Consider the following 23,835-nt stretch of genomic DNA (forward strand, 5'->3'; position numbering starts at 1 on the left):
GACTTGGTAAATTCTAATATCAAGTGCGTAAGGTGCTTGAATGCTCCTTGTATATATACCTTTAAATATAAAAACTTTCTACTACTCTATAGCTGCTTCTACTTTATTACTTTCTCGTGGTCAAGCTCCTATGTGTGCCACAACTTTTGCTACCAGGCCTCGCTTGTTTGTAGACCTCTTGAGAGCTGCTTGTGCGCACCAAGTGTCAGTCACCGCTTGGAAATGATGTAATGCCGTACTACAAAGCTGCAGAGTTTCGAGAAAGAAATCGTCGATAAACCGACGGTGCTGTTTCTTGAGAGTCCTTCTTTCGTTTTGCAGCTCCTTTCAGCCTTGCAGTAGACGCAGGCTTCTCAAACGAGCCAGACATACATGCGATCCCAAGACGTTGCGCATGCCAACATCCCAGAAGCGTCCATATCCGCAGCAGCCGCGATCCATAAGCAATGACAAAGCTGCAGGAAACCAATTCACTAGGTCAATTCCGGTGTCCAGCTCTGAGCTCGGCATCAGTAGCGTTTGGACGAGGGCGCAAGCCATCCAGCCCTGCCCATGCGAGCAATTTGCTGAACCTCGTGCCCCAGTACAACATGGCTGATACATCACTCCACCGCGTTGGATGATGCTTGTTGACTGCGATGGGGGTGGATCGAAGGTTTGCGCCACTTGAGGAGAGACATGTGCTTGTGATGAGACTTCTTGGTGGGCTATGGGTGTGGGCAAGCCTGGTAATGATTAGATGGAAAGGGAATCAATCGGTCTACTTTCCACGAGAACAGGACGACCCCTGGATTCTGGGGGAACGTATTCGCCACAGGTGATGCTTTCTTTTGCAAGTTTCTATGGCAATTCTGAGGGGCAGTGCCGAAGAAAGAAAGTCGCACAGAGTGACGTCGACGGCGGTAGCCAAGTCGATCCACGCTTTACGTGCAGAGTCTGAGCCAGTCCCTGCAGGACATGGCGGGGTAAGAAGGCCCGCGAATCCAAAGCACAGTCGTCTCAAGCTGCTACTGCTTCGCCGTCCGACCTTATGAGTGACTTGGAGCTCGTGGTCACCTCCTTGGGCAACCCTCGCAACGACTTCCACTCCAAGAAATCGAGGGCACCAACCACGTTCGACGAGGCCACCGGATTGTTGGAAGACCGAGTCCGACAATGGCTGGGGAGCCGTCAGATTTCGACGTGATCTTTATCCCTCGTGCGAAGCAACTCGCTCACCGATTATTCCAGAAGATCTGACGCCAGGCTTTTCCAGGGGCTACTGGATCTCGCGGAAGCATCCGTGGGCTTGCGTTCACGCTTCCCGAACGAGTGAACGGTCGGGGTGGAGTGAAAAATAACGGCTCTGGGCTTGGTTTGGCGTCGTGGTGGGGTCCGGGGAAAGCGGTCGACGGCTCTGATACGCTTGTGGTACAGGTGCGACCTCACGTAAGGGTAAAAATTGCCCGACAGCTTCGATTTAGGGCGCCCTGCCGCTGTACCTGCTCTTTCTCTGTGGGAAGTGGAGGTGGGGATTGGTTGGGTACTGGAGACACGCCTGGAGGTACCCCCGCATATCTGTGCTGCTATGGATACGTGCGTGGGAGGTGAAGCTCAGGGCTCTTTGACGACACTTATGATGCAGCAAGATACCGTAGGTGTCGCCCCCAGCCTGCTGCCTGTTGAATGCTGTGCTGCGGTCGTGCCTTTTGGAGCCCAATGGAGGGAAATCTCGCTTGTCTAGGAATTGAGAGGTTTGGGAAATCGTTTGTCCTGGAGAAAACGGGGAGCCTTGGTGCGAAGTCTGTAGGTGCTTGGAGCTTCCACCAGTAATGACGTGCAAGAGTGCTTCACGTAGCACTAACACGACGTTGTTGCGACTCCGGCATAGCCCTAGCCAAGCGTGCTGTTCAGGTCTCCTCTCTCACCGCATACTCCGCAAAGCTGTAAGACTAAATCTCACATTTCAGTCTTGGAGAAGAGCCGCACAGCAACTGTAGGATGCCTTTTTGGCATTGCGTGTATATATACCTAAGCATTCCTGATGCAGTGTCAGTCAAATTCAAGATCAAGCAAAGTATCGACAAAAAAATGGCGTACCCCGATGTCACTGGAGCCACCTGCCCCCAACTACGCAGCTCCTGCGATTTATGCAACTCAGCAAAAGTCAAATGCTCCAAGACCCGACCCAAGTGTGGACGCTGTGAGGCGCGCGGCACCGACTGCGTCTACAGCGTGTCGCTCCGTTCTGTCAAGCGCAAGAGGGGCCTGGGAAAGCAACATTCCCGCTCTCCATCGAACGCCCTCAACACACCCGCTAGTACTCTGGATGATTTCGTCGATTTCGATCCTTCGGCGGCAGACATGGTTCTACAACCGCCCTCCATGGACGACTGGAACGTCAATTTCGACATGCCGCTGTTCAACAGTCCCGACCTCACACCTGTCTCCACGACATCGAGCTTCTCTTTTGCCTCCTTCAGACCTTCGCCGACCGCGTCGACTTGCCAGTGTGAGCAGGTCATCACCAAAAAGCTGGCTGAGCTTTCCGCAACCGACTTGCGACTGGCGGGCCTTCCTTTCGACACTTTCCTCACGAGCAGCAAGGCTGTCATGGCTGTCTGCACTTCTTCCATCAACTGCAGTGCGACGAACCACAAGGAGGATCTTCAGCTCGCTCTTGTCTTCTCAGCACTTTTGCTGCACCTGGTTGGCATGTACGAAAGCAAGCTCGCAGCCACCTCCCGCTCGCATCATCTTGCTGCTTCCACGCAAGTCAGACTGTCTTTGGGCTCTTACCAGTTCGATTACCAAGATGCCCAGATCATGGAGGCAAATTTGATTCATCTGGAGTTGTCGAAAATCCGGAACTTGGTGGACAGTTTCGAACAGCGCTTTTGCAGACAAACGCCCTCATCGCCAGATCCCGAGCATGATTTTGTCGACCCGATTTCTCCTCTAGTTGGACGCGTTCGACGGAAACTGCACTGCAACTTCGAGACTGTTCGAGCATGTGTTACATTTCCAGATGCTGCTGGTCAACGATGATCAAAGTATTTTACTGGTATTCTTCGTGTTAATATTTTCCGAATATTCGATTTCTCTCGCGATCTTGTTTGAGTAGACAAGAAGATTCCAGCAGATTTGAAGGATGGCGAAGGCGAATTTTGACGGATTCTTTTGTGTTGCAGGTTCTCCTTCGGCTTCGTTTCATGTACGGAACTTCTTGAAGAAATTTGGGCCGTCCCTAGTGATGCTGGCAAAATCAAAGAGCAATCTCTGTGCAACACTGCAGCCTCTGAGAGACTTATGAAATCCATGGAGTGAAGCCCTCAAAAGTCGGTCGATATGAGGCCGCAATGGCTGAAAAAGGCGGTACTGGTACCGTCATTGTCATCGGCATTCGCCCTTGATCAAGCATTACCGTGGTGGACATCAGCATGCAGGACTAGATGGTGGCCTGGTTCACAACGTTCATAAGCCTTACTTGGAGCCTTGTTCCGGACATGAGGCTCTGCTCTGCATGGGGGCTCCGCCACTAAAGGGAAATCATCTTGAGAGATAGCGACGTCAGTTTCCACCTCGAAGACTTCTTTCCTGTGCTTTTTGTGGTGGAGATCGTGAGTTTTGAATGCCCCGGGTCTTCCGCGCATGTGCTGGTTCGATGACTCGATGGATGGAATTGCGTGCTGTCGCTGTCAGTCGAGAGCTGGCAATAGACTTTTGTCGGATGCCAAGTAAAGTTTGCAAGATGCATAGAAAGCCATGGAGCAAAGCGACGGTCTTGTTTCCAATCGAGATGTCCGGTTGATGGAGAGGGTGGTGTTGTGGACAGCAGTCCGAAAGTGGTTGCCGCGGCAAAGCTGAACTGGCGTGACTGGCAAGCCAATCACATTCCCTTGACTAACGACTCCAGGACTCGCCTTCTCTTATCGCTCTCTTGTGAAGACCCCGACGCCACGCTAGACCAAAGATGCCCTCGCCTTATCTCTGGTGCGCGGCATCAATGACTGGAGAATAATTTGCTCGCCGAGGAGAATCTCTAACCAAGCATCGGCGGTCTGCACACCGGTATCCCCAGAGCTTACTTCCGACAAGCATGACGATCCCCAGCTATACTGCGACTGGAAGCTCTCCGCCGCCGGGCTGCCGCCGGCCGCAACCACCAGTTGGAGAATTTCTGCTTTACATTGATGTTGTTGGATGAATGAGTAAGCTATACAACTCATCCCTACCCATCCATGTCGCCATTCTTTATCAGTGCCAGTCGCGCGCGCCTCGGAAGGTGCGTGGGTGTGCTGCGTAGGACTACATAAGCTATTCCTTGCCTAGCCTCTAGAGCTCTTGGGTCAAGCTTGATTTTTCGCAGCAACCAGCTTCCTCCGCTCTCAGCTGCTAGACGAGAAGATGGCATTGTCACTCGAGTCTGGCGTGGCGCCGCTCAGCAAGGCGACTGGATATGGAGTCATCATTGGGCTGGGATTTTTGTTTGCGTAAGTGTGGGACATGACTGCTAAAATGCTCATGTGCTGACTATGGCAGATTCGCCATGATGTTGACGACATTTGTGCTTAAAAGGTAAATTGCCAACAGGATTTGAGAAACATGATATAGAAATTGCAGTCCCTCTCACCGTGGGCGCGGATCTCTATTGCTTTCTCTGAGGACGTAGAAGTCTCGAAAATCCACAAATCTTATGTTAAACTGCGAGGAATCAAACTAACAAGCACAGATACAACTATGAGCTCCAAACGAGCGAAATGTTCAGCACAGCTGGGCGTACCGTCAAGTCAGGCCTAGTGTCATCCGCTGTCGTATCCTCCTGGACATGGGCAGCGACACTCCTACAATCCTCCGGAGTTGCCTACAAATATGGCGTCTCAGGACCCTTCTGGTATGCCTCGGGAGCCACGGTCCAAATCATCCTTTTTGCGACACTTGCGATTGAATTGAAGCGCCGAGCACCGAATGCCCACACGTTCCTCGAAGTCATTCGGGCTAGGTACGGAGCAGTCACGCACGTTGTATTTATGGTTTTCGGGCTCTTGGCAAACACTCTTGTCACTGCTATGCTCTTGACTGGTGGCTCTGCTGTGGTCACTGCTCTTACCGGCATGCATACCGTGGCTGCTTGTTTCTTGCTGCCGATTGGTGTCGTTTTATACACAATGTTCGGCGGGATAAAGGTAAGCCTCCTCGTCTCGAGATCAATCGTCAAGTTGTGGTCCCAAGGAGTCCTCGGGATGCACTTTTAAGAGATAGTGAAAACCGGACGATGTCTCCAGCCAATCTTCATGAATGCGCGTTAACATATCCCAGGCTACCTTCCTCACAGACTATGCACACACAGTGGTGATTTTGGTCATCATCTTCCTTTTTGCATTCACGACCTATGCGAACAGCGCGCTACTTGGCAGTCCCGGCAAAGTCTACGACCTCTTGGTTGAAGCCGCTCAGCGTCATCCGGTAGCGGGAAACGCTGAAGGCAGCTACCTCACCATGAGATCCAAGGAGGGCGTCATATTCTTTATTATTAACATCGTGGGAAACTTCGGGACGGTCTTCATGGATAACGGTTACTACAATAAAGCCATTGCTGCCAGCCCCATCCACGCGCTTCCGGGCTACATCATGGGTGGACTCTCATGGTTTGCCATTCCCTGGCTCGCTGCGACGACAATGGGCCTTGCGGCACTTGCCCTCGAAAACAACCCCGTATTCCCAACATACCCAAACCGCATGTCTGCCGCCAATGTCTCGGCCGGGCTCGTGCTCCCCGAAGCTGCCGTTGCGCTCTTGGGAAGCTCCGGCGCTGCAGCAGTGCTGCTCCTCATCTTCATGGCCGTCACTAGTGCCATGTCCGCCGAACTGATAGCTGTCTCCAGCATCTGGACCTACGACCTGTACCAAACATACATCAACCCGCGCGCCAGCGGCAAACAGCTCATCTACATGTCACATTGCATGGTCGTCTTCTTCGCACTGGCCATGGCCGCCTTCTCGACGGGGCTCTACTACGCTGGCATCAGCATGGGATATTTGTACCTTCTCATGGGAGTTATTATCTCGTCAGCCGTGCTGCCAGCCTCCCTCACGCTGCTCTGGTCACACCAATCGCGCATCGCGGCCACGCTCTCCCCCATCCTCGGCCTAGCTGCCTCCCTCATCGCCTGGCTCGTCACGGCGCAGAAGAAATCCGGCACCCTCACCGTCGACACGACCGGCGCCAACGACCCGATGCTGGCTGGAAACGTCGTCGCGCTACTCTCACCCGCCATCTTCATCCCGCTACTTACCTACATGCCCGGCCTCGGCGGCCCGCAGCGCTACGACTGGCTCAGCATGAAGGCGATTCGCAAAGCCGACGACGCAGACCTTGCCGTGTCCGCGCACGTCGACCTCGAGCTCGTTCCCGGCGGCACGCGCAACTCGGAGCTCGAGGCGCGCGCCGAGGCCGCCCAGCTGCAGCGCGCCAGCCGCATCGCGCGCGGCCTCACCGTCGTGCTGGCGCTCTCGTTCCTCGTCCTGTGGCCCATGCCCATGTACGGAAGTGGCTACGTGTTCAGTAAGCGCTTCTTCACGGGCTGGGTCGTCGTCGGCATCCTGTGGCTCTTCTGCAGCATGTTTTGCGTCGGCCTGTATCCGCTGTGGGAGGGCCGCGCGACCATGGCGAGGACGGTGCGCTTGATTTGGAAGGATGTTGTGGGGCGTGGGGCTGGCGTGAGGGAAGTGAGGGAGATGGCCAGGGCGAAGCAGGGCGAGGTGGTTGTTGAGGGCGCTGCGGTTAAGGGGAGCGGTGAGACCACGCCACCGGAGCAGCATGAGAAGGGCAAGGAGACCGAGACTGAAAAGGAGGTCAGGTAGGGGCGTGTTGTTCCCGTTGGGAGCAGCATAGTAAGCGAGCATCAGGGGGTAATGAACATCCAAAAGCAAGTGTCTATCGAACAAATCTCCAAATTTTAGCCAAAACTATGAGGTATAGAGTGTAGAAAGTCTTGGTCCCCGGGTGCTCAAAAACGCTTAGACTCCCATCTTCATGCCCCCACAGGAGGTGATGAAAGAAATTCAACTCAAGCTCGGCTTCAAGTCGTCGCGCACTTAGACGTAAGCGCTTGAATGCTCCTTGTGACTATCCACCAAGAGAGAAAATTCTCTCTATATTCAAAGCAGTAAGTGCTTGAGCACTCCATGTCTCTACGTGTTCTGACTTGGTGACGAAGAATCTTGGATTCGTAATTTCTTTCATCACCCATCGTGCCCCACGTCTCCCAAACCTTCGTCTCCAAATCCGACCAGCATCGCCTGTCCAATTAATTCCAAACCAAGGATCACATAATCCTGGTCCAATGAAGAAGTGCGAAGTAAATCTGGAGAGCACTGGCAGAAGCAAGAATCACTTATTTCGAATATCATCCAACACACGAACAATCAAAATTCAAAATTTTGGTATCGCCGCCGCAAGCAAGACCGCTGAATCGAATCACGAAAAAAGCCACCCATCTAACCATCTAACAAGACCCCAAAATATCCACGAAGAAAAAAAGCAAAGCTCAACTCAACACTCAAATCTGGACCTCGACGCTGCCCCTGAGATCCCTCGAGGAGCTGCCGACGGCAAACGTGTACGTTCCCGTGGCCAGCGCCCACTCCTTGGCCTCGGCGTCCCAGTAGCTGATATCCTTGCGGCGCACGGCAAAGGAGACGGTCTCCTTGGCGCCCGCTTCGAGCGGCACCTTCTCGAAGCCGCGGAGCTGGCGGATCGGCTGCGCGGCGGCGTCGGGGTACGAGACGTAGAGTTGGGCGACTTCGGCGCCGGAGCGCGAGCCGCTGTTGGTGAGGGTCGTTGTGATGGTGATGACGGTCTCGAAGAGGTCGGTCTGTGGGTGGCACGTAGGTTAGTTGGTGCGGACTTGGAATGGAAAGGGGAAGTGTACTGACCTTGCCGCCGACGGCCATGGGGCCGCTGGGGTACGTGGCGCTCAGGGCCTTCTCGTTCGTCTTCTTCGCCGTCACATCGCCGTACTCAAACGTCGTGTATGACAGACCGTGACCGAAGGGGTAGCGGGGCGTGACGTTGTAGCGGTCAAAGTGGCGGTAGTCAATGTAGACGCCCTCGTCAAAGTCGCACTGGGCCGTGTAGCAAATCTTGACCGGGTAGTCGCTCTCGTTCTTGGCAATGGTGTTGATCAACTTGCCGCTGGGGTTGACGTCGCCGTACAGGACGTCGGCGATGGCGTTGCCACTCTCTTGGCCGAGCATGCCGCCGTAGAGGACAGCGGTGACGTTCTCAAGCTCAACCCAGGCATCAACAAGGCGCGGACCGACAGTGTTGATAACGACAACAGTGTTGTTGCACTCGGAGGCGACCGACTTGACAAGCGTGTCCTGGTCGGTGTTATAGAGCTCCTCGCGGTCGGCACCTTCGCCCGCAAACGAGTTCAGGAAGACCAGGCAGACTTCCGAGTCCTCGGCGTAGTTGGTGATGGATGGTGTGACAGCTGTGCCTTGGCCAAGGTTGGAGAGAGCGTTACCGCCTCCGCCGCCTCCCGTGGAGCCACCAGGACCACCAGCCGTGCTGTTGGAGCTCGAGCTGGAGTTGCTCGAGCCGCTGGGACCGTTGCCACCAGTGGTGGGGGGAGAGCCCATGCCACCGCCAGAAGAGGAAGACGAGTCAGTGTAAGTGTCGTTCAGAATCCAGCGAATCATGCTGCCATCAGCAGCGGCCCGAGTCGTGAGGGATTGGAAGGGGGTCATGAGGTAGGAGAAGGAGAGTTGGCCACTTCCACTTCCCGATGCCAGATGGCCCTGGTAGGTCGGTCCGCTCGATCCCTGAACGCTAAAGGCCTGGTTGGGGCCGGCCATGGCAGGGCCAGCGTGAGCACCAAAGACGCTGATGGTCCTGGGGCGGTTCAGGGGGAGACCGCCGCCGTTGGTGACGTCGTTTTTCAAGAGGACCAGAGACGCCGCGCTGACCTCGCGGATGAGGGCAGAGTGGTTGGAGCGGACGTCGCGGTAGTCGGTCGAGCCAGCTTCGTCGGGCTGCTTGCCGTCGTCGAGGCCGACGAAGTAGTATCCAATGACGTTGCGGATCGCCATGTCGTCGAGACGGGCCTGGGTGAAGGAGCCATTGCTGATTCCGGCGTTCAGAATATCCGCGGTCCAGAGAGAGCTTGATCCATAGTCCAAACCAGCGTTGGCCGAGCCGTACGAAGTCGATTGCGAGTTGACGTCGGGGAAGACCATTCCGGGAAATCCGAGCTCCTCCTTGAGCAGCTCGCTAACGATGTGGCTGTTTTCGCACGAGCCGGTATTGTTCACATGGGACATGGCACACATGACGGCAGCCATGCCGGCCTGGACGGCGTCTTGGAATGGCCAGAGGTAGAGTTCGTGAATAGTCTGCAGTTGTCAGTGTCCCTCCCGGAAAAAAAGGGGTTGCCATGTGCAAACCTTTTCATCGGCATTCGACGAGTACACTGCGGAAGTCGTGTCCGACGTGCCAGTGGTTCTGTTCGTCTCCTGTTCGTTAAGCAAGTAGTGCCTTCCGCCTGCAATGACTCCAGCTCTGTTCATTCCACTAATGGTTTTGGCCAAAGCGACACCGCTGAGATAGGGGTCAGGGGAGAAGGCTTCCGCCTGACGACCGCCCCAAGGAGTGCGACCCAGAGGCCCAGCCTCAGGACCGTTGATGAGGTTGTAGCCCATGAGGTAAAACTCACGACCCGAAGCATAGGCCTCGGCGTCGAAGTAGTCTTTGTCCCAGGTCATAGCCAGGGCGTTGCCCATGGGGAATCCCGAGACATAGTATTGGTAGTTGATTCCAGCAAAGCCGTCCTTGTTGGCAAGCGCCGTCCACGAGGAGCCGTTGGACGAGTCTACATCGCTGCCAGTGATGATGGAAACCTTTTCAGCATTGGTCAAACCAGCGACAAAGGCTTTAGCTTTCGCGTAAGCTTCAGCAAACTCGCCGAGCTTGACTAGAGGAACATCAGCGACGAGAAGGACTTGAAGAATTCGACTGTGAAAGGGTCGTACCGTGTCCAGACGACAAGAGAGCCGCGCTGGTAGTGTTTGATGCCGCGCTTGCGCCGTACAACAGCGAAGCAAGGCTGAAAGCGGCCGCGGCTTTCATGATGAAAAAATAGGAGACCCAAAAAGAATGTACAGAGGATCGACGAAACGAAAGGACTGGTTGTGCAAAAAGGCAGAGGGGACAGGGGGATCTGTCAACTATGTATACCAAAAAATGCCCAAGACATTTTTGATGTAGAGCGTCGCCATCATCGCACAGGCCGTCCTAGGGACCACGTTTCTGAGATAGGGTGGCTGTCGTAACCCCAGGATCGTCCGCGAATATGGCCGACATCCCAAGGCTAGGTTTTGATTAGTCCAGGAGGCCCGACAATGCCAACAAAAGCGCACAAGAGTTACGCGTCGTCATGGTCCACGAAAGCCGTCCTTGAGGTGTCCAGCGCGGCGCGCGGCTACAAAGTGGTTGGATAGAACGCTGCCAGTAGTGTGGCCCCACAGCAGCCTCGGAGCTCGGAGTTTTTCTTTTGCTGCGCTTCTCGTCACCGGCTCACCAGCCTGAATAGGCAGTTTACGACATCCAACGGGCTGTGCTTTGCTCCACTGACTCTGTGTTGAAAAAGCTTGGCTATCCTTAAAATGTTGTCGTCGGTCTTGAAATCTGACGTCGCATCGTGAATTGCTTCCTTGGGGTATTTTATGCTCAGTCTGGCAATCGGGGATCTCGCGCTTGCCGAAGCGGGCATAGCTCGGCTACTGCTTCATGTGCTTCTGAGGCCTGGTAGCAAAAGTCGTGGCACACGTAACTACGACTGCTCCCTGTAACTCAACGCAAAGGACTTGGTAAATTCTAATATCAAGTGCGTAAGGCGCTTGAATGCTCCCTATGTGCGTACCTTTTAATATAGAAACTTTCTGCTGCTCTACGGCCGCTTCTACTTTGGTGCTTTCTTGTGGTCAAGCTCCTATGTGTGCCATGACTTTTGCTACTAGGCCTTGTTCGCTCGTCCATCTTCCCCAAGATCTTTTAATTCTGTCAGCTGAGGAGCTGTCAAATGCGTAGGACGGCAGGAAAATAACGCGCAGCGTAAAAGACGGAGAGCGCCTAGACCCGTTGACAGCCGCGCCGATGCCAAATAAATTGCCCGGGCCATGTGCTGTATGCAGGAAGTCCATCACAACGTGCGTTCGTGCAGCGTGAGACACATGGCACCCCGCAAACTCCAGAAACCGCACCCCTGGCCCAGATGCCTACCAGACTGCTGTTCCTTCGTCATAGCGCGGTCATTTCCGACTGGCTTGACGGTCACACAGGCAAAGAATCGCATTTCAAAGACACATCGTGCTCGCCACGAATGGCATATGGGCTCGAGGCATGGTAGCTTTGGTACTTCTCCTTATCTAGGAACCACAGATCTGAGCGCAGGCAACGAGCAGGGATGTCTGATCGTCCTTTGCAACTGCCTACGCGGCTCTGTAAGGAGGTCAAAATAAGGCCCTTGGATATGGAGCTCCTTGCCAGGAACAGGTAGCAGGCACACTCGGAAATTCCGAGTTTGCGGCTGCTTCCGCCTCCGATCGGAGAGCGTGTCCAACCAAGGAGCCAACCAGCCACCGGAGAGCAGCAGCCAGCCGGCCAGCCTTACGGGCCTACGCCTTTAAGCGAACACAAGCCAAGCATCGTCGACGGTTGTCCACGCAATCTACGCCAGCAACGACGTCAGAGCGTTTTGCTCGAGCGAGCGCCTCGCCGGGTTGTATCATGTTTTTCCCGCAAGCATGCCCGGCTCCTGATACCGGTTACAAAACGCTGCTGCGTCCAGTTGCAGAGATCAGCGGCTCTTGGATGCCGATGGCGAGCTAGGACGGGGGCAAGGTGCTTGGCAACGACTTAATGTCCGCCAGACCCCGTAGCTCCACCATTCCGATTTCGGCACGCAGGGCAAAAAAGAGGGAGAAGGAAAAAAGCAAGCAAAGACGAGGAACTTGGATGTGACCGATGCCGTGGATGGCTTCCACCGACTCTTGGTGTCCCTGATCATCTTGCACCCAAAATCGCAAAAAGTGGAGTCGTTGGGGGCCGTCGATTTTCAGATTCCGAGGACAGATGGAGAAAGTTGGGGCGCCTGTGGGGATGAGGGGAATACGGGCGATTCTTTAGCAAGGGTTTGTAGGATGAAGAAGGTGGCAGTGAGCTGGGCGCCGTTCCTTAATCTTTTGCGTACACAAGGTTTGCGCGGTCCTGTCTTGCATTTTCTGGACGAATCAAGGGTTTTGCTTCTCTTGTTGTTGGTACGACCTGAACCAATGCAAGATGCTTTGGTCCCATAAGATGGCCAGCTGCAAGAACCAAAGCCCGCGGGAGGCGTCGGGAGCATTCAGGTGCATCCAGGCATCCTCCGAGGTCTCAATTGCTGAATCGCCCAAGCGCGGACTCGTCGACTTTCTTCTTCTCTGCGGAGTGGAAGACTCCCGACATGACCGACGCGGATGTTCCATGCCTACCGGTCCCCGAAGTCCTAATGGCCAATGCAGCGGGTGGATATGGATGGCAGAGTGAGAACTGCCAAATCAAGCAAGGTGCGCAGATTCTCAGGTCTGGAAAGCTCCACTGAAAATCCTGTCATCACTTGGCTGTCTACCTGAGCCGGGGTAGAACATGTTGGTGTCATGAAAGTATGCCGGCCCGTGTAGAAGGATCCAGTGCTCTCCAGCCTCGCCATCATAATCACCCGAGCAAGGCATCATGGTGCTCGAACGCTGGGACCGATGCAAGAGCTAAACGGCGATCTTTGTGTAGACAAAGAATCAATTGCAAAACCATCGGCATGGCTTCAGCCGACGGCCTGCATGGAGCGGACCTACTGACCATGAGCGCTTTCCAAAACGAGTAGCGGGCGACATCTCCAACCGCTCCCTTGGCAACATAACTTCATCAACGACGCTCATCCCCAACCAACCACGGGAGCAGCCCGTCACACAAACCCCATACCCAATCCGCGGTTACGTCTTGGCCAACGCCCACGCGTCACAAGCATCCCTACACACAAAGAGAGCGCGGTTCCATTTCACAACCGCCCTCCCCCACCAACGACAACTCTGCTCTTTGCTGTATATCGAGCCAGTCTCCGCGACAAAGGGCCCCGAATACGAAGTGTTGTAAGAAAGGCTGCGTTCCACGCGTACCTCGCGCCTGGGTCACTGGCTCACGCAAGTTCCATCGAATGCGGCCGCCCAGCGAAGCCCCTTAGAAGGCGCGGCTATGGGTTTGTCTCAGCTTCCATCAGCGCTGAACTGGACGAAGATGGTAAAGAGGCAGGTTGCGCTACCGTCGGGGCCAGGGGCCAGGCAGCCACGGTGTTGGTGGAGGAGGGAGCGGGTGCTTGAGGATGCTGCTTTGAAGGCCTTGGGTAAGTTGTTGTGGTGTAGGCTGTGTGACGGGCTTGGAGGACAGTCCAAAAAACTTCCAGTGGCATCCTGAGCAAATCTCTGACATTTTTTCTGCAGTCCAAGATGAAAAGAGACCAAGAGAGGTCTGCGTAAGAGCTCGGGCGAACGGAGCCTCATTGTGTCCTTCGAAGGCTACAGTACCATCGTCAGCGGATCGAAATAATGGTATGACTTGAGGCATTTAGAACCGTGCCACCAATCAATTCGGTCGTAAGATCATTTTTGGTCGCCATGTCTCAAGCCGAACGAGTTCCTGGAGTCCGCTGTTGAGATCTTGAGGAGTATTTATTCGCTGGCCTGCCGACTGATTTGAAGAACAGCAGCTTCAGCAAAGACTGCTTGGCTCGGACTGACTGAAGCAGCTGCTCTCACAAGCAACACCTCGTTTCGTCATGGAGTCCCTCAAGAATGTTCTCGTTCTCCTTTTTGCCGCGAGCTCTTTCGTGTCTCCGGCCATAGCGCACCCACAGGGTCCCACTACGACCGACACCACTTCAACCACGACTTCGACGACTTCGACGACGACTTCATCCACATCGACGACTTCGACCACGACTTCTACGACCACTTCGACAACCGATTCGATCACTCTGAGCGTTACCACGGGCTCTACGCTTTCGCTGACCACGACGACATCCTCGGCAACATGCAATGATCCGTGGTTCACCTCTCTGTCGGCTTTGGGCCCCCAGATCACCACTTACTGCTCGGGATTGCTCAGCATTACTGATTCCACAGTGATGACGACACTCATCAGTTCGACGACAGCAAGCCCTCCTACCCAGACCAGCGTGTTCACTCTGGGAGCCACAGCGTGAGACACCCAGAAGCTCCTCGCGGGTCATTGATTTCTGATTTTAGATAGTACCTCATTTGTGTCAACGGAGACAGTTACGGGTAATACCACCACCTGGACTTACAACGGACCAAACCCCTCCGCGACCATCACCAGTGCTCCAACAACATTCAGTTTTGGAGGATTCGGCATTGCTGCTGCCACCAGTATGGTCGATACTACGAGCGTCTTGTCAAGCATCTGCTCTTGCTTCAGCATTACGCCTTCGGTCGTGACGTCGACCACCAACTCCGTGACCACAGTTGGACCATCGACCGTAAGTGAAAAGTTTTGGAGGAATTAGAATGAAAAAAGTCTGACCCAGACAGACCTTTACCAGCCTCAGCATTACCTTCTCCACAACCACTGTTGAAGCGACGACAACCACCACTGTCGCAGGACCAACAGTCAGCAGCTGCTTCGATTTCGAGCACGATTCCAACAATGCCGGCTACCAGTACCTCAGCGAAGGCCAGGCGAACCAGCTGACCAAGTGGTATGGAAACAGCACCGAGGAGACAGGAGACTGGGTGAACTGCTGCAACACCTGCTACGAGAAGGACGACTGTGTTGCGTACCGCTACAGCAACACCACAGGGGGCAACATTTGCGAGCAGTGGACGACAAGCGGAGGCACCAGCCTGGACATTGTCAACACCACTGATTCCTGCCCGTCTGGCACCGTGGATGGGTCCAGACAGCAGATTAGCGATTCCAGCTGCGACTCGGACAGCCCGATTGCCATTGGGCCCTGCCTGAATGCCGCTTATGAGATCAGCATGTGAAAGCAGAGAGAGCGGAATTGAGGGTGGCACTCGTGGAAACTGGCGTCTTGCTCCTCCAGTCATTCGTTACGTGGCCCACAAGCTGTTTGTCGCTCTTTTGGCCGAGATGAAAGTTTTTTTTTTTTTTTTGATTTTGGGCGGACTGTTGTGTACTAGGTAGGACTTGGTTGTAGTGCAATTGGATGTCACGTGCTCGAGTCAGGTCTTCTCATGGTGTTCCGTTTCGATTAGGTTTCAAATGTCATGACTTCAACTCGTCGGCGGGCTTCCACGCCACGTCCACGCCTCGACGGACGACGGGTGCTATCATGTCAGTCCAGGCGGACAGCAATGGCCCCGTGGCGCGACCGACGGCGCCGACCGACAGCCACACTGGACCTAAAGGATAACCTCCAGCATTGCTTGATAGCACAAGCTTCGTATCATGGCCACCATCTCACTGCCAAGTAGAGGAGCAGCGACGCAGCCGCGGAAGGATCAGCTTTACCCCAGACTGGATGATTGTAGACGAGGTTCGAGAGGCGAGGGCCGGCCAGCCACGCGAGCAAACTCGGCTTGAAGACGGAGGGTAGGGGAGGCCTTGTCCGGTGAGGCTCGTTGGAGCTGGAGGATCTCAGGGTAAGGCTGTTCCTAGACGACGGGGGAAGGCCAATCAGGGCGGCGAGTGTGGCGACCTGGGCTGGTGGTCGATGCAACGTTGCAGAGGATCCGACTGGTGAGGAGAGCGGCACGGAGAGCTTCTCGAAGGACCAGAGACGTCGGGGTCTGAAGTCTAGGTTGGGCCAAGATTTGGGGCGCTGGAAGGAAGAGCTGAGGAGGTTGATATTGGGCCAGAAAAGGTGTCGAGGCCGCGGTGCCGTTATCATGTCGAGTCGGATTTCTGTTAAACGCCAGAGTTTGCCGGGCCGCTTGGCGGTCAGCGTGCAGTGATAGGCCTGATAGCGCAAACGACTCCCACCAACAATTGCTTCGTTGCACACGCCACGGACGGGGACCTCGGCGGAGATGGGCGACACGATACCACGGCCAGTAACTACAAAGGGCAGTTGCCAAGGGCATCTCTGGGGTTGGACCAGATATCTGCGTGGCGGCACTTGTCAGGCCCGGCTCTTTTTGGTCGCGCGACACGCCCTTTAAACCAAGACTAGTCGGTGCGCACGCGTCCAATTTTTTCTTTCCTCGCCCGCCACCTTCAATTCCTCCTCCTCCTCTCCTCCTCCCAGGTCCTAGGACGGCACCATGGAGCACCCTCACGAAAAGACGCCTGACGTCGCGGCGCCCGACATGTCGCCAGACTTGTCACACGAGCATCACCACCAGCCCGTCCACCACGGTGATGCCGCCGAGAAGGAGGGAATTGCCTATACAAAGAGCTCGATTCCGGATTCTGCAGCTCTGACTGGCAAGATGGGCGAAAAGGACGGTGTCACAGACATTTCGGACCCCGAGAGGGGCAGCACCAGCCCTGTCCACACGGCGCCGTCAGAGGGCGAGCATCAGCGCGGCTACGTCGCCAGATTCTACTTTCGCTACAGGATCTTTGTCCACATCTTCATCTGGCTCTTCTTCACTGGGTATGTCTCAATCTGCACCGAAAAGCTGGTGGTTCGACGGATTAGACAAGGGAAAAAAAGCCTTAGCCGAGAGGCGGGAGCTTGAGGCTTGAGCGCGGATGGTAGCGCCACCCGAACAAAACTGACGCCCTTTACCAGGTGGTGGATTGCCAGCCTGATCCTGCATCGCCATGACAAGAATTGGATCATTCCATTCTTGTTCTATCTCGCCATTACGCTTCGGCTGATCTTTTTCCATGTTCCCATCTCCATCATCATGAAGCCCGTCCGCTGGCTGTGGGGGAACACGGCCGTCCGCTTCGCTTCGCTGTTTCCGGAAAAACTGAGGATGCCGGCCTTTGCTCTCCTGACAATTGGTGTCATCCTGGTTGGAACGTTTGCTAGTCCAACGAGCCAAGACAACTCGCTCGGTAACCGCGGCATCAGTTTGCTCGGACTCGTTGTCTTCATCTTCATTCTTTACGCCACCTCCCGGAACAGGAAACTGATCAAATGGCACACTGTCATTATGGGTATGCTGATGCAATTCATCATTGCATTGTTTGTGTTGCGTACTGGGGCTGGATAGTGAGTCTCATCTCAACAGAGCTCTCTCCGTCCAATGTGCTGACCTGAACAGTGACATTTTCAACTTCATTTCTACCCTGGCTAGATTGTTGCTCGGCTTCGCTGACGACGGTACCGCATTCTTGACTTCGGACGACGTGGTCAACACCTACAGCTGGTTCCTGATTACGACTCTGCCGGCAGTCATCTTCTTCGTGTCCCTGGTCCAAATTCTGTACTACATTGGTCTTGTCCAGTGGCTCGTTGGCAAATTCGCCGCCTTCTTCTTCTGGAGCATGCGCATTTCTGGAGCTGAGGCCGTCGTTGCTGCGGCTTCGCCTTTCATTGGTCAGGGTGAATCTGCCATGCTGATCAAGCCCTTCGTCGCCCATCTCACCATGGCCGAGATCCACCAAGTCATGTGCTCTGGATTCGCGACCATTGCTGGATCTGTCTTGGTTTCGTACATTGCCATGGGAGTCAACCCACAGGCCCTCGTCTCCTCTTGCGTCATGAGCATTCCCGCGTCCATTGCGATGAGCAAGCTCCGCTGGCCCGAAGAGGAGGAGACGCTGACCAACGGCCGTGTCGTTGTGCCGGAGGACGAAGACCACAAGGCGGCCAACGCGCTGCAAGCCTTTGCCAATGGCGCATGGCTCGGTCTGAAGATTGCTGGAATGATTATGTGCAACCTCCTCTGTATCATTGCATTGATTGCATTGATTGACGGTCTTCTTACCTGGTGGGGGCGCTGTAAGTACCACTGCTACTCCCGTGAAGCACTGAAAAAAGCAGGTCCTGATATTGTTGCAGACATCAATCTCCACGGCGACTATGATCTTACCCTCGAGCTAATCCTCGGCTACGTCTTTTACCCCGTCGCCTTCCTCCTCGGAGTGGATCGCAATGGTGACGACATTCTTAAAGTTGCCAAGCTCATTGGTATCAAGATTGTTGCCAACGAGTACGTCGCCTACTCGGATCTGTCAACGGGTGCGGAATTCGCAAATCTTAGCACGCGCTCGCGTCTTATCGCTACCTACTCGCTCTGTGGCTTCGGCAACATCGGATCGCTCGGCAACCAAATTGGTGTGTTGACGCAGCTGAGTCCCAGCCGCGGCGGTGATGTGAGCAGAGTTGCCATCAGTGCATTGATGACGGGTATTTTGGCGACGTTGAGCAGTGCCAGTATTGCCGGATTGGTCATTATCGATCAAGCTGGATTCACGACGACGTCTACTGCATAGGAGGATTGCAAGTAGACTGGCGTTTTGGAAGAGTAGTGAAAAGGGTGGGTTTTGTGCTGCAGAGGCGCTATTTTGACTCGCATATGTGTGGGAGGTAAGTTTTGAATATGCATGGGTGGAGTCAATATGGATTTCCGTATTTCTTTTTTTCTTGATTGGACGCTTGAGGAATATTTGCGTCGCGAGGTAGAAAGTGTTTCGGATACCCCGAAAAGTAGTTGAATGCTTCACAACCTGAACCGCATGCAACCGTCGTACAAGCTTACTCTGACGTCCCGGCATGCCTGAGCGCCACATTGCTGCCACAACGAGCATCTCTCACCTCACCCAGTCCACACATCACTCCGACCGCAATGCGCCTCAATCCCATGGCTAGACTTGGCAGTCCAGAAGCGTTTTCCATGTGGACGTCGGGATCCGGACGGTCCGAGCGCACAAGGGGACCGAGTCACCCATGCACGTTGGCTCTGATTATTATTTGTCCAGACTCGCGACTGTTTCTCCGCGCGGGAGAGATAGAGCGCGGGAGAGCGGGTCGCAAGCCTTTTCGAGTCGGCAGAAGCTGCCGCCGCCTTTGCTTCCGCTCGTCTCATCCATCGCCGACTTCTCTCCATCTTGATAGTTCCTACACTGGTGACGTAGCGCGCCTATCCATTCCAGCCTTCGTCTTGCGCGCATCGCTTCTCGCCCTTGAACCGCGGTAATTTGTCGCGCCACTTGTGCAGCGACCTCGCCGTCCTTTCTTGCGCCAGCCAGCGGAGACATTAGGGCCCCGGCGCGCTGCGCGTGCAGCCCGACTCTCAGGAACTCAATTAGCTCCCGTCAACCTCCACCGCGCCTCCACAACCTCAGCCCTAACATTTTGGAACACCGCACAACCCATCCAGTCACGGCAAACTTGACCGCACGCTCTCCACCAATTGAGCTCTTCTCGTACAATCACGCAATCGACCACCCTTGCCGGATCGGTCCGGACCGCTGAATCGCACGCCTCAGGCAAGTGGCGATTGATCCAGAACAGGCATCCCAACTGTGTTGGGCTGCAGAAACAACAAACCATTCAATCACAGAGGCCGCAAAGAGAATACGAAACAAGCCAGAGTGACTTGCACCCAAGCCCTGCGGCTTCTCCGCTGAATCGGAACCGCCTGACAGTACTTGGCTTCCGCCCTAACTAATCATCCAAGGCACTTATCCTCGTTCTCAGCCAAGCCCTCACGTGGCGACATGGCTGACGATCTACCTTCTGTTCTCGGCTTCACCATGCCGGCTGAGTTTGGGGACGATGGCGCCATGATGGGCGTCGAGTTTGGAGCACGCGGCCGCCAGATGTATCAATCTCCGCACCAGCAACATTCGACACCCCAGCAGCAGCACTCTACGCCTACTGCTGCCAACGGCGGCGGAGCACAGGCCGGAAATCCTGTTCCTCTTGCTTGTGTGCCTTGTCGGTCGAGGCATTTGAAATGTAGCGGAGGTGAGCCTTGTGCGCGCTGTAGGGACGACGGAAAAGCGGGCGACTGCAGCTATGTCAAGAGTAGGAGGGTGAGTAATCGAAAACTCGAATAAAAGGATCTTGAAACCTAGGCCTTGGTCCAGCATGCTGACCACTTCCTAGGGCTACAAAGGCCCACGAAAGAGGAATGCCATGGGTGAGACCGTCGGCCACAATCTCCCTGGTCCCGCGGCCGAATCACAGGAACGGCGGTCGATATGTCAGTCATTACCATCAATCGCTTGCCTTGAATAATCTGACATTCATCAGCAGCAGCTCCTTCAGCAACAGAGTCGAGGAACATTCCCAATCTCGAGCAGGAAAATGCCTTCCAGAACATCGAGCCGTCCTTCACAGACCAGGCTGACTCCCCCGCAACCTCAACGGCCTTTTCAATTTCCGTTGAGGAAAATGCCGCCGTTGCATTTCCGAGCCAGTCAAATATGGCTTTCGCACCTAGTCGCAACCAACCATCACCAGCCACTTCATGCCCCATTGCCGGGGCCTTCTTCAACAACTTCGCTGCAGCGCATCCCTTTCTTCCTCCCAAACCACTGTTCTATCAGATTGTGAGGAATAAGCACATTCCTCACCTTGAACTGGCCATTCAGTTCCTAGGATCTTTCTACATCCCAAACGTCTCCACTGCCCCTATAGAAGATGCGCTCAACCGAGCTCTGCGCCAGCAAGCCTATACACGAGATGGCTTCATGGTTCAAGCGCTTCTCCTTTACGCCATTGGGCTCAAGGCAAATGACAAGGCTGATAAGGCCGAAGAGGTACTCACTGAAGCAATTGACATTGCTCTCAGCATCGGCATGCATGAGCGAGAATTTGCTGCACGCAATGGGGTGGGCAACCGCGTCATGGAAGAAAGCTGGCGCCGTACATGGTGGGAGTTGTTTGTATGTGACGGATTCTTCGCTGGCGTCAGCCAAAAGGAGACGTTCCGGCTAAGAGACATGATTACCGACGTGCCACTGCCATGTGAGGAGGCGGATTACTCGACAGGAGTGAGTACAGCCCGCATTGGCAAGGCCCTTTGCTGACCCAATGTACTAGTACATCACTGGAATTTCAAGGACGTTGCAAGAGTACGACGATGCGGCCTTTGCGGAAGACGAGGCCGAATTCTCATCCTACACGTACCGCATCGATGCCGTCCGCAATCTGGGAAGGGTCCTTGCAGTTGCAAGAGTGGACATATTCGACACTGCCACCCTAGACGCCGTGGACTCGTATCTTGTCAATTGGCGTCTCCATCTGCCAGAAAGCAAAAAGGAGTTCATCACCCGCGATGGGCAGATGGATCATATGCTCTTCCAGGCGCACATGATTGCCGAATCGTGCGTTCATAAACCCCTATTCCATGCCAAAGAGCAAACTGACAAGAGTCCAGAAGCTCCATCCTACTGCACCAGCCGCGCTCCTCTCTCGACCCCTCTCACAGCACAACCACGGCGCCCATCCGCACCTGCGTGGGTCCCATCCCCTTCGCCTCCAACAACAACACGACCGCCTCGCTCAACTCGCTCCCCTCGCCACACTCTCCCACCACCGCGCCCTTCCAAACCCTCACAAGCACCCACACAACAACGACCCTCGCATCGGCATCGACGCTCTGCTCGCTGCTCCGCCTCCCCACCCCGCTCTACAAACACACGCCCTTCCTCACCTGCGGCACCGTCATGGCGGCCGTCGTGCACCTGGCGCACTGGGCGCTCGTAGCCCCAAACGAGCGCGACGACGCGCTCAAAGAGCTCATCAAGATCGAAGTGGGCAGCCTGCGCGGCCTAGCGGGCGTCTGGCCGCTGGCCACGCGCGCCGTCGGCCAGGTGCGCGGCGTCGCCGGCGAGCTGTGGCGCGTCAAGGGCGAGGTGCGGCGGCTGTGGGCGCAGGGCCAGCTGCACCAGCAGCAGAGCCAGCTCACCGACACACATCACGGCGGTGTTGGCCGTGCTGGTGCCGACGCTGCACTGCTGGGCGCTGGTACGCGCTTCGCTGGTATGCCGCAGATCCAGCAGGCTGGGTCCTGCGCCGATGCACATGACGAGTCCGAGGGCAGCGACGAGATTATGCGGTTGATTGAGGATGCCGTGACGGCGGCGGGCCAGACGCAGGGCGTTGGTGCCGTGAGCGGGTAGGAGTTGTTCTCGTCTCTTGTTTGTGCGACTCGATTTTGGTGGTTTTGTCGGTTTCGTCGTTGGAGTTTTGAAACTTGAAAAAGACGAGAGGTGGAAGGTGGCAGTGGAGTTACTGCGCGTTGTTTGAGCACACAGATACCAATGGTCTTCGTTCCCCACTCCGTCTTGTATTGCCCTCGCGATTCCCTTTGAGATTTATATCGGCTGTAATGATGGAACTTCTGGAACATCGCGTGGGACAGTAGTCTTGACTGTTCTCATGTTTTATCCTCTACCTCAGGCTCAGTAAAGTAACGTTGCTACGGCCATCAAGAACGATCGTTCAGAGGACAAAATTGCGAAATAAATCGTTTGAATAAAAGCTTTGGCTGCCGCAGAGACAAGACGCCAGTGTCGCATTGTTTCCAATTCTTTCCCAAGTTCCTATCCTGCTCCAATGTTCCAGCCCAAAAAACAGAAGGAGTGAGCACTCGCCACTCCCCACTCCCCACTTGCCGTTAAGCACCCAACACCCACCTCATCCAAATCCCAAATCCCAAATCCCCCCCAAAAAGAATCATCTTCCATCGCCAAGAGTCGAACTCGGGTCTCCAGAAACCTTTCACCTCAGTTGCTGTGCGTGCGCAAGCCATCATCTGCGCTACATGATTGACAAGCCCGGGCGCTCCTCGACAACAAGAAGGGGTAAATGAAAGCCTGGCATGCTGAACCACTACACCACGATGGAATTCTCTCTCTCGCATTTGATTCGTTTGGGTAATGGAGTTTGGGCAAAGCCGTTTATAAATAAAAGAGCCTCTTTAATGGGGCTGAATGATTCCGCCGCCACCATCTGATGACAGCCAACGCAAAAGAGCAGCAGCAGGACAGCAAGACGAACAAAAAGACTACCGTAGAGCAATCGCAAAAACCTCACCCCCCAAAAGACCAAAAAAGGGCATTTTCCATCGCCAAGAATCGAACTCGGGTCTCCGGAAATCACACTTGCTGGCCCTGGGCAGAGCTTTTGAAAATGAGAATCCGAAATGCTGGACCACTACACCACGATGGACTTGAGTTGTTTTGTTGAGGAAGGAGCTTGCGGATGGCAGTCATATGCTTGGGGATGGGGCTTGGGGGTGAGAAGTGAGTCAGAGAGGCAGGGCAGGATGGAGCGGGGGAGGGGAAAGATGGAAAGAGCGAGGTGAGCGAGTGAGTAGTGGAAGTTTTTCGGATGTTGGTGAAGAGAGAGCGAGGCTTGGTGGCTAGAGTAGGGGTGCATACAACTACTATATCACTGATGACTGATATCCGTGTCTTCGAGTCGAGCTGCTTGAATTCTCCTCAGGAATCTACCAGTGGATTTAGTATTGCTCTAGCCCTACTTGCGCAGGGCGGTCGAATGTATCCGATCCGCGCGCTTCATACGATAGATGTCTCCAAGGAGTCCGTCTTGTGCGCCACAAATTTTGCTACAAAGCCCGGGATCAGTGAGTGAGATGTGACAGCGTGAGTCATATTTCTATAAGGACAGAATAGATGCAGAAGCATATATACAGCATATGTGCAAGTGAAGCCTAGAAGTCAACGCGCAATCAGTACGTCCCATGCCATCACCTCTACCTCATATCCCGTCAAGAGCAAAGGCGAAAACAAGCGGTGCGTATATACATCATATCAATCCTCTCCGTGCATTCCATTGACAAGGCGCCGAAGTGGGTGGCAAAAGAAATGTCAACTCCAGGGCCAAACGACCAAGGCCGAGAACACAA

The 23,835-nt window shown here is 54.7% G+C and overlaps 6 protein-coding genes and 1 non-coding gene across 7 annotated transcripts; 5 read left to right on the forward strand and 2 right to left on the reverse strand.

The window, feature by feature from the left end:
• Nucleotides 1-2,070: 2,070 nt before the first annotated feature.
• On the forward strand, nucleotides 2,071-3,027 carry BKA78DRAFT_298360 (uncharacterized protein; the record flags this gene model as incomplete). Its single annotated transcript, XM_066886900.1, has 1 exon — nucleotides 2,071-3,027. The coding sequence occupies one exon, from the start codon at nucleotides 2,071-2,073 to the stop codon at nucleotides 3,025-3,027; it is 957 nt and encodes a 318-aa protein (XP_066741288.1).
• A 1,170-nt stretch (nucleotides 3,028-4,197) lies between these two features.
• Nucleotides 4,198-7,034, forward strand: BKA78DRAFT_338176 (urea active transporter). The gene is made up of 5 exons (XM_066890261.1): nucleotides 4,198-4,472; nucleotides 4,522-4,557; nucleotides 4,712-5,165; nucleotides 5,299-6,688; nucleotides 6,710-7,034. Exons 1-5 carry the CDS (start codon nucleotides 4,387-4,389, stop codon nucleotides 6,841-6,843), a joined length of 2,100 nt encoding a protein of 699 aa, XP_066741289.1. The 5' UTR covers nucleotides 4,198-4,386; the 3' UTR covers nucleotides 6,844-7,034.
• Nucleotides 7,035-7,415: 381 nt separating this feature from the next.
• Nucleotides 7,416-10,111, reverse strand: BKA78DRAFT_338177 (glycoside hydrolase superfamily; the record flags this gene model as incomplete). The annotated part of the gene is made up of 4 exons (XM_066890262.1): nucleotides 7,416-7,856; nucleotides 7,918-9,378; nucleotides 9,430-9,920; nucleotides 10,015-10,111. The coding sequence occupies 4 exons, from the start codon at nucleotides 10,109-10,111 to the stop codon at nucleotides 7,542-7,544; spliced, it is 2,364 nt and encodes a 787-aa protein (XP_066741290.1). The 3' UTR covers nucleotides 7,416-7,541.
• A 3,634-nt stretch (nucleotides 10,112-13,745) lies between these two features.
• Nucleotides 13,746-14,735, forward strand: BKA78DRAFT_188445 (uncharacterized protein). Its single transcript, XM_066883533.1, has 2 exons — nucleotides 13,746-14,272; nucleotides 14,324-14,735. Exons 1-2 carry the CDS (start codon nucleotides 13,851-13,853, stop codon nucleotides 14,595-14,597), a joined length of 696 nt encoding a protein of 231 aa, XP_066741291.1. The 5' UTR covers nucleotides 13,746-13,850; the 3' UTR covers nucleotides 14,598-14,735.
• A 1,627-nt stretch (nucleotides 14,736-16,362) lies between these two features.
• On the forward strand, nucleotides 16,363-18,445 carry BKA78DRAFT_333027 (Na+ dependent nucleoside transporter C-terminus-domain-containing protein; the record flags this gene model as incomplete). Its single annotated transcript, XM_066890037.1, has 4 exons — nucleotides 16,363-16,652; nucleotides 16,791-17,219; nucleotides 17,272-17,951; nucleotides 18,012-18,445. The coding sequence occupies 4 exons, from the start codon at nucleotides 16,363-16,365 to the stop codon at nucleotides 18,443-18,445; spliced, it is 1,833 nt and encodes a 610-aa protein (XP_066741292.1).
• A 1,227-nt stretch (nucleotides 18,446-19,672) lies between these two features.
• Nucleotides 19,673-22,084, forward strand: BKA78DRAFT_298365 (uncharacterized protein; the record flags this gene model as incomplete). The annotated part of the gene is made up of 5 exons (XM_066886901.1): nucleotides 19,673-19,990; nucleotides 20,064-20,160; nucleotides 20,211-20,953; nucleotides 21,003-21,286; nucleotides 21,340-22,084. The coding sequence occupies 5 exons, from the start codon at nucleotides 19,673-19,675 to the stop codon at nucleotides 22,082-22,084; spliced, it is 2,187 nt and encodes a 728-aa protein (XP_066741293.1).
• Nucleotides 22,085-23,026: 942 nt separating this feature from the next.
• Nucleotides 23,027-23,135, reverse strand: BKA78DRAFT_t151. The gene has a single exon. It is a non-coding gene; the product is annotated as a tRNA-Glu (tRNA).
• Between the last annotated feature and the right edge of the window lie 700 nt (nucleotides 23,136-23,835).

Source organism: Phyllosticta capitalensis (genome assembly GCF_038381095.1).
Source record: "Phyllosticta capitalensis strain CBS 128856 chromosome Unknown BKA78scaffold_9, whole genome shotgun sequence".
Classification (NCBI taxonomy): Eukaryota; Fungi; Ascomycota; class Dothideomycetes; order Botryosphaeriales; family Phyllostictaceae; genus Phyllosticta; species Phyllosticta capitalensis.